This window comes from Lupinus angustifolius, chromosome LG10, assembly GCF_001865875.1.
Source record: "Lupinus angustifolius cultivar Tanjil chromosome LG10, LupAngTanjil_v1.0, whole genome shotgun sequence".
Taxonomy (NCBI): domain Eukaryota; kingdom Viridiplantae; phylum Streptophyta; class Magnoliopsida; order Fabales; family Fabaceae; genus Lupinus; species Lupinus angustifolius.
Window position 1 is genome coordinate 13,673,310 of NC_032018.1, and position 16,336 is coordinate 13,689,645.

A 16,336-nucleotide genomic window follows, 5' to 3' on the forward strand; every position below is an offset into this window, starting at 1 on the left:
GGGAGTAAAACAAATGAGAAGAGAAGTACCTCTTTAAGCTTATGGAAAATGAAGCTGATAAAGAAGATGATACCTTTATTTTAGTTTCTCCATTCTCTTCTTATCAAATGTTTTTCTTTCTTTTTAAGAGTGTCTCTTTCCTCCTCTTTTTTTGAATCTGCCTCTCCATTGTAAAAACTAGGATTCCCTCATTGGTATTATGGTTGCCTCCTCCCTCTTTTATTTTTTTCTAAAATCTGAATCTCCCCTCTTAATTGCTAACTTTAGGTTTATAAAGGGAGTGTGATTAGGGTTTCCAATCCTAATCTGGCTGGGCCAAAGATGCCCAACTTCTTTTCAAAATTTTCTCACATTTCCACTTAATTCAAAATTTACTCATAAATTCAATTTATTTTAAAGCCAAATTTTTACCCAAGTCAAAATTAGGTGTTTATAGTTGCTCCTCTTTACTTGCTTTTCATTAGATAAAAGGAGCGACGAATGTTGCTAAAGTTATCATGGTGAGAAGGAAGTAAATATAAAAAAGACCAAATTTTGACTGGGGAATAACATATGGAGGAAAAAGCCTCAAGCTCAAGCACACAACATGAGCTCGAGGTTAGTGGGTACAGAGCTCACAAGTCCAAAGGTTGATCAAAAGGGACTACTGAAGGGTCAAATCACAATCATGTGACCGATGGGGGGTCGTGGTGCAAAAGGTTGAGGACACCACTAAGGGGTCGGAGCACAATCACACGACCACTGAGCGGTCGAGATGCAAAAGAATAAAAGAGACCACTGAGGGGCCGAAACACAATCACGCAACCGCTGAGGGGTCTAGGTGAAAAATGATTAAAGAGACCACTGAGGGGTCGATGCACAATCACGCGATCGCTGAGGGGTCGGGGGTGCAAAAGGATAAAAGAGACCACTGAGGAGTCGAAGCATAATCACACGACTGCTGAAGGGTCGGGGTGCCAAAGGATAAAAGAGACCACTGAGGGGTCGAAGCACAATCACGCGACCGCTGAGGGGTCGGGGTGCAAAAGGATAAAAGAGACGAGTGAGGGGTCGAAGCACAATCGCGCGACCGCTGAGGGGTCGGAGTGCAAAAGGATAAAAGAGACCACTAAGGGGTCGAAGCACAATCACGTGACCGCTGAGGGGTCGAGATGCAAAATGATAAACGAGACCATTGAGGGGTCGAAGCACAATTACGTGACCGCTGAGGGGTCGAGGTGCAAAATGATTAAAGAGACCACTGAGGGGTCGATGCACAATCATGCGACCGTTGAGGGGTCGAGGTGAAAATGGGTAAAAGAGACCACTGAGGGGTCAAAGCACAATCACGCGACCGATGAACGGTTAGGGCGCAAAGGGGAGACCACGGGAACACACAACCGATGAGGAACTATGGGTCAAAAATGAAAGAACACTCGGTGTCAAGACTTTCGGCTGTGCATGCATATGATAGTGCTAATGCAAATGTTGTTTGAGTAATGCAAAAATGTTTGTAATGATACATGCATGATGGGTTACACATATGTGAATGACTTGATTATCATTATGAAGTTTGATTGATATGAAACCATAACGCTTCCCCGATAAACAACAACTTATCGAGTCGATATCGACCTCATTCTCTCTATTTTTTTCTTTTTTTCTTTTTTTCTTTTCATTCTTGGAATCCACTAGGGTCTGTCTTCCTTCTTTACGAAAAAATATATTTGATGTTCCTCGTCGATATACGCCTCGAGACTTAGTTCCAATGAGTTTTGTTCGCCTTATAAAAAAGACCAAATTTTGACTGGGGAATAACATATGGAGGAAAAAGCCTCAAGCTCAAGCACACAACATGAGCTCGAGGTTAGTGGGTACAGAGCTCACAAGTCCAAAGGTTGATCAAAAGGGACTACTGAAGGGTCAAATCACAATCATGTGACCGATGGGGGGTCGTGGTGCAAAAGGTTGAGGACACCACTAAGGGGTCGGAGCACAATCACACGACCACTGAGCGGTCGAGATGCAAAAGAATAAAAGAGACCACTGAGGGGCCGAAACACAATCACGCAACCGCTGAGGGGTCTAGGTGAAAAATGATTAAAGAGACCACTGAGGGGTCGATGCACAATCATGCGACCGTTGAGGGGTCGAGGTGAAAATGGGTAAAAGAGACCACTGAGGGGTCAAAGCACAATCACGCGACCGATGAACGGTTAGGGCGCAAAGGGGAGACCACGGGAACACACAACCGATGAGGAACTATGGGTCAAAAATGAAAGAACACTCGGTGTCAAGACTTTCGGCTGTGCATGCATATGATAGTGCTAATGCAAATGTTGTTTGAGTAATGCAAAAATGTTTGTAATGATACATGCATGATGGGTTGACCGCTGAGGGGTCGAGATGCAAAATGATAAACGAGACCATTGAGGGGTCGAAGCACAATTACGTGACCGCTGAGGGGTCGAGGTGCAAAATGATTAAAGAGACCACTGAGGGGTCGATGCACAATCATGCGACCGTTGAGGGGTCGAGGTGAAAATGGGTAAAAGAGACCACTGAGGGGTCAAAGCACAATCACGCGACCGATGAACGGTTAGGGCGCAAAGGGGAGACCACGGGAACACACAACCGATGAGGAACTATGGGTCAAAAATGAAAGAACACTCGGTGTCAAGACTTTCGGCTGTGCATGCATATGATAGTGCTAATGCAAATGTTGTTTGAGTAATGCAAAAATGTTTGTAATGATACATGCATGATGGGTTACACATATGTGAATGACTTGATTATCATTATGAAGTTTGATTGATATGAAACCATAACGCTTCCCCGATAAACAACAACTTATCGAGTCGATATCGACCTCATTCTCTCTATTTTTTTCTTTTTTTCTTTTTTTCTTTTCATTCTTGGAATCCACTAGGGTCTGTCTTCCTTCTTTACGAAAAAATATATTTGATGTTCCTCGTCGATATACGCCTCGAGACTTAGTTCCAATGAGTTTTGTTCGCCTCGATCACTAGCAAAAGACAATATCATAAGAGTTACATGATTATGCAGTTCGAACATCATATTTATATTATTTCAGACTTATCTAAGTGAACATACACACATAATGTATAGTAGGAAGATGAATACATTTTCTTCTATTGATATTCAATGAGTTTTAACAGGAATATCTAATGATATATGTGTTACGATAGGTATTACAAGTTAGAAAGTTTTGCCCCAATATAAGGTATTTGCTCGTTTATTAATTGACCTTCTGAGGTGGCCGGATAACTGGACCATCGTGCTAGCCTTGTTTGGTACTCCCAAGAATTTCATATTTCATATCATAATGCCAGAAACTTCTTCAATTCCAACTTGATTTGCAGACACATGGAGGATTATGGCTTACCCATATAGTAATAAACTTTCAAGATAATCACCTTTTCATTGCCCTAATTTTTGCTTAGGTTGCCCTTTCAGGTTTTCAATCTAACGAGCTTTTTCATTTTTACTCCAACTTTTGCTTAGGTTTCCTTTTTGGGTTTTCAACCTAACGCGCTTTTTCATTTTTACCCCAACTTTTTCTTAGGTTGCCCTTTCGGGTTTTCAACCTAACATGTTTCTCATTCATACGCTAATTTTTGCTTAGGCTGACCATTTTGGTTTTCAACCTAACTGGCTTTTCTTTTATTTCAAGTTTCTATTTTTAGGCATAGACACTCTTGATTGCGTCAGTATTCATATGTTTGGGTAAAACATTTTCATCCATGTCTTGTAAGACTAGAACAAGTTACAAAATTTTGCAAATTGTTTGCCCAGTATAAGGTAATTGTTCACGTATCAATTATTCTTTTGAGATAGCAGAATAACTGGACCATCGTCCTAACATTGTTTGATTCTTCCCAAAACTTCTTACACATTTCCACATTGCTCAAAACTTTTATGATTCCCACTTGCTACACAAATGTGAGGATGATCTTGATTCGCCCATAGCATGATGGACCCGTAAGAAAAAAATGCATTTTTATTGAGTTAACTTTTGCCTAGGTCGCCCTTTCGGGTTTTCAACCTACCACACTTTTATTGATACCCTAATTCTTGATTAGGTTGCTCTTTAGAATTTTCAACCTAACGGGTTTTTTTCTCCTTTCTCTCTTCTTATCTTCTTTTTTTTTCTCTTTTTGTTTTAGGCATATAACCTCTTAATCGCGTCTATGTTCACAAGTCTGAGTAAAACGTTCTCATCCATGTCTTGCAGGATCAGAGTCACCCTTGAGAGTGCATTCTTGAAAATCTAAGGACCTTCATGGTTTGGGGTCTATTTTCCACGAGAATCTTCTTGATTTTGGAGGATTTTTTTAAGCACGAAGTCCCCAACTTCGAATTCTCTGGGACTAACCTTCTTATCAAAAGCTCTCGTCACTCTACATTGGTATAATTGACCATGGTGGCAAAAGGCCGCCAACCTTTTCTCTTCAATCATGAGCAATTGCTTATACTTGAGGTTAACTCATACCGACTCTTCTTGCTCTTCTTCCATCAAGACTCTTAATAATGGAATCTCTGCTTCTATAGGTGAAAAAACTTCCAACTCGTACACCATTATTGTCTATGATGCCCCACATATTCTTCCATTAGGGATAACTTATGACTCATGGTCGCACCATTGACTAAAACATCAACGTGAGGATGAGGATATCATCTTTCAGACTTGCTTTCTCAATTTCTCTCCTTTTTTGGGTTCCAATACAACATTAGCCACTCATTCTATATATCGAGGCTTTTCTATGAAACATGATTGCCATTGTTTCATTATTTCTTCCTTTACTCCTCGACCATCTTCTCCATCACCAAACTCAATAGGATGATTATTAGGTACCGTAAAAGAATCAATTGATAAATGTTCAAGTACCATATAACTGGACAAAATCTCTACAAAATTGTGATACATGTGTTGATTTGTGAAACGTCATGGAAGAAATGGGACACAAAATATGGATGTTCACAAAGGTATGAAAGAAGGGTAAATATATGAGAGTGAAGATGATAAAAATGGATGAATGGGGAGGAATCCTTAGATAGTCATGCAAATTTACTAAGATATTGTCTCAAGTAACATAAATATAAGTCCAAAGAAAATTCAAAGCGTATGAATTACAACATAATCAAGTAATTATTATGCAACTATGTTAATCATTGGCTCAGATCCTTGTCTTCGTCAGGAAGGATGACATGATTTACGAACGGTTTGTCTTTCAGCACTATTGGAGAGTTGGAAATAAGATTCAATGACAGAACCCTTCTCCTCGTCCCGTCATCTATGGTGACACTTAGATTCCTCCATTTTATGAATTGTTAGCCTTCATTGTTATTCCAGCTCTGGTGTTGGAAATATGACTTTGATTAAAGTTGTTTTTCCAAGGTCGCACAATGATTCCAATTTTAAATTTGTGACTCGCAATGAGTTTGTTAAAAAATTATTTTTGAATTATTGAAACTATTTCCATTATTGAATTGGTGGACATATTTTATTTTTTATTATAAAGTTAGCAAAGTAAGATAACGCGATAAGGCACAAGGCCTACAGTGTGCTAAACATGAATAATCATGACATCTTCATACATAAACATAACCTAACATAATTCGGCATAAGAAATATTGATGTACTTAATCCAAACAAAACAGACAATTGATTAAGTACAAACTTTCTTAATACCCAAGACAACTCCAACCTTGTGAGGGAGTTTGGAGGTCCTGAAGCATATTCAGACACCACTATGTCACGATATTTTCTCCCTTGCCTGAGTGTGTCATGCAGATTGTTTCATCGATTCTAGGTGAGCTTAATTCGTCGGGTCTCTTCTCGAACTCTTCATCACGCCAAAATCAAAATAACGCTAATTATGTCATTTTGATAATTATTATTCTTACGAAATAACATTTTACACGAAAATAAAATTTCCGATCTAAAATGAACTTAATCACTTTCTTCCATCCAATTCAAGGTTAGGTATTTCTTGAATCATCATTTATCATTGAAAGTCTTACAACACAACGACACTTTCTAAAGTAAAGTTTTAACAATTATAACAGAATTATGTCATAATCTGTGGATATACACCAGGTTAGTTCTCAGGAAAGAGAGGTGAGTCGTAAAGACACACTTAAATAACAAGACTTTTTGCTTAGACAGAACTTTTCTAGACATGTATTTCCACTTCATATTTTTCCGGTAATGATAATTATTCATAAAACTTATTTTTTGAAAGTAAAATATTTTTATTAAGATTAACCTTTTTAAGTAAGATTATTAAGCTAGACTTACCATTTTAAAGTAAGTTCACTTAAAGAAAATCAATACTTTTAAATCAAGAATTTTTAAGTCAATCTTACCACTTTAAAGTAAGCTAACTTAACCAAGACCAACACTTTTAAATTATTCTTCTATCTAAGACTACATAACACTTAAGGTTTATAAAGTCAAGACTTTTTAGGTCAATCTCCTCATTTAAAGTATGCTACTAATGGAAACGCAACTAATTTCATGATCATCTCATGACCTCCAAATTTTAGGATAACCTCAAGGGTTAATAGGTGTTGATTTTTACTACTTTACTATCCAAAACTTCATAACACTTTAAGTTTATGAAGTCAAGACTTTAATACATCATCTTTTATCCCAAATCATTAATTTAACTTGGAAATCAAAGAATAACATATGCTAAACAACCTTTTACACATAATACCTTTTAAAAATGATTTTTTTATAACAAAAACTCATAAACATTTTAAACTTTCAAGAATAGACATAAACTTTTCTTAAACACAATAAATGTTCCTTTAATGTACAAATCATCACATTCAAACACATTCAAATACTAACAATAAATTTCAATATTTCTAAAGCAAATAAACTCATCTAACCTTGTCCAAAGATATAGTTTTTCCATCTAAGAACAAGGAAGAAATTTTAAGTTTTACATAAGTCAAAAACTACACAAAGGTTCATATGATTTCCTTATCCTCCCCTTTAGTCACGACTTACAAAATATTTAAGGAAAAAAAGCTTAAACTCAACTTCATGAATAACATACTAAGAGATCATGATTTTCTCATGGTGTATATGGAGAAAAATGGAGAAGAGAAAAAGAGAAAGAATATCTTAACTTTTTAAAAAGGATTAGTGTAAAAATGAGAGGATGAGGTGGGGTATTTATAGGAGAGCCTCACTCCTCTCAAATCTGAAAATAAATGAGAGACAATCTAGCTTTAGGCTAGCTTAGGTGATGTGTCTAATGGTGGTGGAGTGAGGAGATTTGGTGAGTGATTTAGGAGTTTATGGAAGCTTTGACTTTGCTTGTTTGACAAGCTATTGACCCATGATGTGATTAATGCTCTAACTTGATTGATGCGACGTGATTTCACAATTGAAGTCGTGCCCAAGTATTAGCGGGTAACTTCGTCTGGAAATATACGATCTACCGATTTAGGTTTTTTGCCTTAAATGCCGAAACTTGAACTTCAAGGTGAAAAATACCTAAAGATGAGATACGGACAAACTTAGTGTCTATTTTGACTAGAAATAATATTTCGAAGCCAACGAAGAAATCAGAATTCGATTTGAAGTTATGGAACTCAAAAACTGAGCGAAAACTCGATAAAACGACCCGAAATCGTCTCATAAACTTTTATTCTCAAAAAATCTTGAAAAAATAGGGAAAGCAAGAATATTATAATGCAAGACTAAAACTCAACTGACGTTTAGCCTAAAACATTACTGATTAATTTCTATAATTAATTCATTAACAACTAATTACTTAATTAAATGTGCTCGGAAAAACACAATGTTATAGAACCCAACTTAAATTTAGTGGGAAAAACCTGATGTGATTGAGTTCAGGTTTTACTCGAATTTAACTTTCGGGTTCGAGTTCAGTACAGTTGATACTCTGCCTCGAACTCGTTTCGAACCCGATTAATATATGTAAAATTATAAAATTATGTATAAATACATATATAAAACCTATATATAGATAGAAATTTGACATATATAGAACCTATATATATAAATATTAATACATGTTTCAGGTGGGTTCACATCGGGTTCGGGTTGCTAGAAACCCGATGAGTTCAAGATGGTATCATTGTTTTTAACTCTGCTTGATTTAGGTTTGGGTTTTGGATTTTGGGTTCGAGGTTGAGTAAACACAATCCTGATACTAATCCACCTCACTGCCATTTCTAATCAAATTTATGTTTTTTTGTAATTTAGAAAATTAAGATTGGTTAAAGGGTAATACATTAGATATTTAGATGTTTTAATAGCAGGCTTAGCAAGACCCGACTCTATCCTACCTGCTCATCCAATTTGGCCCGATCATGATCATATCCAAATTGGGTGGGGTCTCATCGGTCTAGGACCATAGTCAAGTTAAAAAATTAGACACAATCAATATTTATGGTAATGTAGGAGACAATCACAACCCGACCCAACTCGTCACATGGTCACTCACTCATCATGTTTATATGTGTCTCTATATTCAATTGTACACGTAATAGTAATGATATCTCTTTGGTCCAAAGTATTATCCTTTTTCTAATTTTTCATCAAATAAATTAATAAGATATATATATATATATATCGGTCAATATTTAGGGTCAGGTAGGGGACAAGCATAACCCGGTCCGGACATGTCTCATGGTTACTCATTCATCATGTTTGTATGTGCCTCTAGTCAATTATGTATAGATTAATGACATCTTTTTAGTCAAAAGTATCATTGATTATATTCTTTATTTCACCATTTATACATGATTAACAATTATATATATATATATATATATATATATATATATCATTTCATATGTGAAATTAGATATCCATATTAAAAAATAAAATATTGAGAAGACTTTATCTAATAGATGAATATGTTATATTTAACCAGGTCTAGAATCAGGTTCGAGTTCAAAGGCCAACCTAGTCGACATTTGGGGTCGAGTTAGCTTCAGATCTAAAGACGAGTTCAAAAAATAATTATTCCAACATTTAGGGCGAGGTAAAGGATTAGCCTTACCTGGCCCAATTCGACCTATGCTCACCTCCTGGCCTATGCTCATCTTGAGTTAATAGTTTTACCTTAATTTTTATTAATAGTTTATTTTATGGTTTCTTCAATATCTCGATCTTATTGTCAAGGCAAAACTAGTTCCCTGAGTTTAGCAACTTGCTCTCTCTACTAGTTTTTTCTCCAAAAATTGAATAGTGGTTCTTCTTTAGAATTGTAGTATGTCTCTACCACTACGAGAATACATTTGTGGATTGTTAATTATTTATTGATAAGATATAATGACAGTTTACGTATTAATTTTTTTTGTAACTTATTTAAAATAAAGTGTTATCTATACTTAATTGAATTGGTTAAGCTCCATAATGTGAAATGTGAATATACGTGTTCAAACATGTAAAAATATGCTTCTACCATTTCTTATAAGTTTTATGGTTTTGTTTACTTCATTGCAGAAATTGTTTTGTGAATTGTTGTAGCATATATGGAGGTGCTTTTTATTCGCACATGAATATGTAACGTTGAAATTAATGCGTAACTATATATGTAGCGGCCATTTACACATGTTTGGATATTGTGTCAATCTAGGTAGTTTGTGTTTATGTAACATGATGTTTGCATTGAGGTGATGAATTCTTGTAAAATTGGTGTATCTCTGACTAATACCCTTTTCAATAGAAATGTATGAAAGAAGAGAATTACAACCTATCACTAGAGGTTGTATATGTAGAACCCAAATCTTCTATACCAAAAGTTTTTTATACTTATCAACTATACGTTAGTTTATTGGTGTAAGATCCTATTGGATCTTATTGTCAAAAGGTGGATTTTTGGGAGTGTCATTTGTTGGGAGAAACAGTCACAAACCCTGAAAGTGATTAGTTCTTTATCTAAAAAAGTGAAAGACTAGACTTAATAGTACTAAAAAAAGTTTTATATGTCTCTATACACAAGTACCAACTCAATGGGCTTTTGCCTAGTAATAAATAACACAACTTATTTAATTTCTTATTAATTATCATACTAACACATTTAAGTATTTGACAAAATATCACTAGGTTGATTAGATACTCTATGAATATTTGTATAGTACGTGAATAAATCCGAGAAGCTACATTTCTTAGAAACATTTGTAGGTATTAGTCAGTTTTGCATTGCTTCTGTTTCCACCTTCTTAGGATCCACATATATCCCCTTTTATTCCACGTGCCGAAGAAAAGTTGAAGCTCACACTTGAAAGAACTTCACGTACAACTTAAGGCTTAACTTTTAAGTACTACTACCACCCATAAATGTTGCTCATGCATAACTTTAAACTTTTAAGTACTATTTATTATATTTGTAGTAGTTGTTAGTGCATTGGATAAGCTAACAAACATCACCAAATATTCATAATCTCCATATCTAGTGCAAAATGCCCTCTTAGGCGTACAGAAATATATAGGGAAAAAACTATCTCCAGGTGAAGTTGTTAATTTTACACATGCATTAAAGGATAAAATTGTTATATCATTATATAAGGGAAGAAAATATCACACATTTCTATTTTTTTCATATTTTTTTAATGTATTTGTTTTTCCAAGATTAGAGAGTATATAAGTTTCCAATACCAAGTCAATGAAAACTCAATCCCCTTATAAGTTTCCTAACAAGTGACAATATTTCTAAATTAAAATTGAAAGTAATAAAAACTATGAACTTTATAGTAATAAACTTTTTGTATGTTCCAAAGACTCCCACGCAATATTTATTGAAAACAAAATAAATATATTATATATAAGGAAGATATCTACTTACTTCAAGAGTAAATTAAAAAATTACTACATATCTTAATCATTTATTTTATATAAATCTAATAGTTCAGATCTAATCACTAATTCAAAAATGGAGTTTAGGTTGTAGAGGCAGATTAAGAATTTTTTTACCTAGTCGTTGGTCGTTGCAATGCAGCACTAGATTACAGCTCATTTTTAATAACAGAAACTAAAAGTATTATATATGGATGAGGATAAGACCAGCCACCTATACCTAGTTCCACCCATTACTTTCCATATTAAAAAAATAGAACAAAAAGATACATTATCATGTTCTTAGATACTTTATCCATTACACAAAACAATTATCTATAAAAAACACACATTTATTTTCATACCTAATTGTTTTTCTTGCAATAATAGTGAACAAATTTGGTTCCATAAACCTAATCTCAAGCTTGCATTTTATAAATAGCAAAAAATAGACAAATCACCTAACTCAGCTTAAAATAATCAAGTCTAACATAACTTTTTAGATATAATAATATCAATATAATATATATGTACTAATAGTGTACAAATTTATACACATTCAATACATTATATATCATTCATTTATGACATTTATGATGATGGAAAATAAATGATGAATGATAAAATGACTGTATAAATAATTATACTATCAGTGCATACATATTTTCTCGGGCACTAAAAAATTTATTTTATGACAACAAATATAATGAAAAAATGGAAAGAAATAGTTGTATTTTATGTGTTGTGTTTGTGTCTATCCCATTACCACATTGTCACTTTTGTTTATTGTTCATCCAAATCTCTATCTCCTTCTAAAAACGCTTTTTATCCCTTTCTTTATATCTGTTTTTCTTTCAGTGTTGTGTTTTGTGTTACGTTTTGTTAATTGAATATGATGCTGGAAATGGCGGGGTTCACGCGCGCAGTTTCATCGCGTGAAAAAGATGATGATGTTGTGGTGAAGAAGGTGTTGGAGGAAGAGGAGCAGTGTAGTACGTCGTCGTTTTCATCTATTGGGAAGAATAGTGAGGAAGTATCAATGGGAGAAGATAGTGAAGAAAACGAGGTTGAAAGTTGTTACAAATACAATGGATCCTTGAATGCAATGGAAACCTTGGAAGAGGTTCTTCCTATTAGGTACTCATTATTTATGTGTTTTGTTTTGCATTTTCAACTTTATCTATGTAACGTGTTTTAGATCAAGATCATTTTATATTTTTATGAGATTAGATCTTTCACTTATAGGACTTCGATATTATTATTCTTACTTTTGTCCTTGGTTTAAATTAGATTCATGACTAGTATTATTGCTTCTATTTTGATTGTTTATGTAATTTTTGTTTGTTATTATATGATTAACTGGTTATCGAACTTGGGTGTCAACTGTTGAATGAATACATGATTTTTTTCTTCTTCTTTAAATAATACAATTTTGCCATTGATCACAGGCTACCCATAAGCCATAACCATCTTATTTGATGTGATATATTGCCTGTTGATTGTCGACCAGGATCTGCCGTCCCAAAGTATATCCCAAACCAATTACAATGAAGGAAAAACATAAAAAATAATGAATATTTAATTTTTTTAATTAATATAACATGTTTTCATTGGTTCAGGACATACTTTAGGACAATATATTCTTATCCTTGATTGTCTCCTTGTGTTTGAGAATTTCAGTTATATAATGATCATATAAGATTTTGCCAAAAATAGAATGACATATTTTATGTGTGTATAACTTCTATGTATATTTTTTGTGATGGTTTTAGCAATGATATGATTATGCATGATAGAAATCTCATGAATTTGCTAAAGTTAGTAGCAACATTTTTTCATTTTGTTTTAATTTATGAGTGAAATGTATACTTTCTACTTTTTCCATTTATGGTTTATGTGATGGTTTTTTGTCATATGATATGATTATGCAGGAGAAGCATCTCAAACTTCTACAATGGCAAATCCAAGTCCTTCACAAGCCTAGCTGATGCTGCATTATCTACACAGGTCAGAGACATTGCAAAACCGGAGAACGCTTATACCCGGAGGCGTAGGAACTTGATGGCTTTCAATCATGGTTGGGATAAGAACAGAAATTCTTTCCCGTTTAGAAGCAGTAATGGTGGCATTACTAAAAGAACAGTAAGCACAAGTAGAAGCTCTCTGGCTCTTGCACTTGCAATGAACAACTCTGATAGCAGCAGTAGTTTCACAAGTGAGGATTCAACTTCCAGTCTGAATTCATTGTCACCCCTTCTTCCACCACTTCATCCGCGAAATAAAGTGTTATCTTTTGTTACAAGTCCATCCTCTCCTCTGCAGCAGAATTTCTCCGCTTGGCGATCGTTCTCCGTGGCAGATCTGCAGCAGCATTGTGCCATTGCTGCTGCAACAATAAAGATACCAAACTCTTCCCTTGGAAATGAAACTGCTCGTTCTTCATAGTAAACAAACTTGATGATTGGAAACTGGTTTTAAACTAATAACTCAATTAAACTAATATCTCGCTCTGGTGCTATTTGGTTTAGCAGGCAAGAGGTTGCATAAGAAAATATAGACTCTCCTTGCATCTGATCTAATCAGATTTAACTATAGCAGAAGAATATGTTATGCCCAGCTTTTGGAGGACTCTCCTCTCTTTTCAGTTTCCATTGTCACATTTAGACATTATAATTTATAAGTGTAAATCAAGTTCCATATATAGTTAATGTTAAATTGTTGGTCATCATCTGAAATTTGCTTAGCAATGTGATAACACGTTCAACCCATTATTGCATGTTTTTGGAAGGTGAAGGAAAATACTTGAGAGCCATGAAATATATTTGTTGTGACTCTAAAGTCTTCATTTGAGAGTCATGAAATATACTTGTTGTGACTTGAAGTCTTCCTTTGAGAGTTATCAAATATACTTGTAACCTGAAGTCTTACTTTTCTCTCCAAAACTTAACTCACAAATGAATCTTTAGTGTTTTTTTAACTTTGAAAGAGACTAGACTTGGTCTCCAACTATAGTTGGGAAAAACATTCAACATATATAAGACCCTCAGAGATCACATGCATTGGCAGAGGAACCCACTTAATAGACAAATGTTTCTATGAATAGATCACTCTTTATAAATGGGCATCGACTAGTAAGGACCTTTGCTATTACCAACACCAACTTTGCCTCCAATTTTGAGTCTCCACTTCCACGAACCTCAATTTTGCTAATGACAAACTTAGCCTCGAACCATAAGTTCCTTTACCCTTCATCATTTCTGCAGCTATCAGGCACTCAGTCAATTGCCAGAAGTTTAGTTGCACCTGCTGCAAATTCTAACCAGAATCAAGATACGCCACCACAGGGATGGGTTTTTTCTTTACATTCTTCATAATATAGTACTACAAAAAAAGTTTGCTTTTAGCTCTATAATCAGGAAACTTTGCTTTTAGTCCCTATAAAAGTAAATTTTAATTTCATATAAACTTTATCTACAACTGAATTCTAGAAGATTAGTACTCGCATTGAAGTTACAACGTTAACGGTCACGTTGAATTTAGAACCGTAAAAAACTAAGCTCAATCACCACATCCAATTAGAAATTCCATGAGCAACTAAAGGAAAGAAAATACTTTTACTATCACATTTATATCATGGATTGTCATCTCATGAACTTTTTAAACACGGTCACCAACACATTGCTTAAACTAATGATTTGGAACTCGAAATAGTAAAATTTCAACAATACTGGTATATACATTAATGAATGAAGTCAAAGCCAAGGTTTGGTTACAATTTCATACCTACACAAAATAAATCGCTAAAGACCACTGATTAATTAATATACCTAAGGCTAAGAGGATGGGCTGCATAAAAATAGAAGCAGCATACCAAGTTTACACTGTCATCTACCCTAGTATAGTTACAAGTTGAAGGCTGCACAACGTAATAATAGGCGGAATTACAAATCAACCAATGAAAAATCAATCTTCCAATTTGATTGACATATAAACCGTGCACCAAGTGATTGTACCAATAAATCTGATGAGAACCAAGATTTTCTGTCCAACTGAACAGAAACTTGTGTTTCCAAAGTCATTGCCAACTAAATCCAGGGATGAAAATTTGAAGCAAAATTTAGAGAATGCTGGGCATATATCCAACGATCATGAGATTGCAGATCAATCACTTTTGATTTGATATGAGAAACTGGGCACAAGGATATTCAGATAAAAATTCTGGAAGATCAACATCATCAGGATCTATGGCAGGAAGTGCTATATCTATGTCTTCAGCAGAGAAAGGAATGCTGCATTGAGAATTGAAGGTTAAGACAAAATCTAACAAATAGCACACTCTGCATAATGCTTCAAAAAGATAAAATTACAAGTCAGCATTTTATGACAGTAATACAAAAACTAGGAACAAATAGGACCGAAATCAATAATTACAGAAACAAAAACTACAGTTACTAAGAAAATAAAGCGAATACACTAGCTCTTGAAGGGGTAGCCTCCTCCCAAATCTCACCCTTCGTCAATTTGATTTATGTCATTTGTTTTAACTTCATTTCATAATTAAATAAGATGAAATACACAATTAAAAGTAGGGGGAAAGCAAACTTATATCCACCTTGCTTTTAGGTATGATAATTAGAATTCTAAGAATTAGGAACAGAATCAGAACTCTAATATAAAGTAAAAGCTAGCCAGAAAAGACCAGTAATTGCCATAAGCAAGCAAGGATAACCATTAATATTAATTCATCCAGGGATATTTTTTTTGTTCTTGAAGGGGTGAAATCATATGTTAAAACTCCAAGGAAGTAAAAAACAATTTGGTTAGGAAAAAGCAGTATACCTCAGATCATCATCCAACAAGAAAGAATTTGAGGCCAGATTTTGATTGTCCTTGCTGACAAGTTCCCTCATTTCACTAACTACCTGCTCACCACATATAGTTCAGAACTCTAAAGAAACTACCGTAATTAAATTATTTTCAGATAAAAGCACAACTTGCCTCATTGGACACACTCTGGGTTCCGTACTTGTCATCCCAGTACATGGTACTGATACGATAGATTTGTCTCACTGTTAATGCCTGTCAAAAAGTGTACTTAGCCTTCTACCCAATTCACATGACTTGCAAAATCAAAATAATATTGCACATATAATGCCATGCCTACAAATACAGAAGGGTAAGACTATTCTAGATGTCTCCTCATGTTTTAATTTTACAATAGCCAACACATATTTTAAGAAGTGTGAGAAACATCACATCACATATAAGAGTGAGGTGGCATGTTCTCAAATTGATTTCTTTCTTATAAGGAAATCAGATATAAAGTCAGCAAAGTCATACTTGAAGAGAGCTTGGCGACCTAACATAGATTTTGTTATAGATGTAAGGGTCAAAAGTAGGATAGATAGAAAAGAACAAAGTAGAGCTACACAAATACACTAAAATACTAAAAATATGAGTAATTTATACTCTGGGCAAAAGGAGGCGTAATAGATGTATAAAACAATT

The 16,336-nt window shown here is 34.5% G+C and overlaps 2 protein-coding genes across 3 annotated transcripts in view; one reads left to right on the forward strand and one right to left on the reverse strand.

Moving 5' to 3' along the window:
* LOC109357638 lies at positions 11,540–13,553 on the forward strand. The gene is made up of 2 exons (XM_019601614.1): positions 11,540–11,965; positions 12,760–13,553. The coding sequence occupies exons 1-2, from the start codon at positions 11,721–11,723 to the stop codon at positions 13,271–13,273; spliced, it is 759 nt and encodes a 252-aa protein (XP_019457159.1). The 5' UTR covers positions 11,540–11,720; the 3' UTR covers positions 13,274–13,553.
* LOC109358462 (myosin-15-like) overlaps positions 14,539–16,336 on the reverse strand; it is a 28,503-nt gene continuing 26,705 nt past the window's right edge. For both annotated transcript variants that reach the window (XM_019602694.1, XM_019602695.1), the window contains 3 exons: positions 15,827–15,907; positions 15,668–15,750; positions 14,539–15,117 (listed from right to left, as the gene is read on the reverse strand). In XM_019602694.1, the coding sequence (XP_019458239.1) occupies positions 14,994–15,117; positions 15,668–15,750; positions 15,827–15,907 (288 nt within the window). In that variant the 3' untranslated portion in view covers positions 14,539–14,993. The remainder of the gene's footprint in view (positions 15,118–15,667; positions 15,751–15,826; positions 15,908–16,336) is intronic.

What these genes read in the sequence shown, in the direction of transcription:
- LOC109357638 (XM_019601614.1), top strand. Translation starts at nt 11,721, where the DNA reads ATGATGCTGGAAATGGCGGGGTTCACGCGCGCAGTTTCATCGCGTGAA. An exon ending in GAAGAGGTTCTTCCTATTAG is followed by an intron (nt 11,966 to 12,759) that starts GTACTCATTATT and finishes ATGATTATGCAG; the next exon opens with GAGAAGCATCTCAAACTTCT.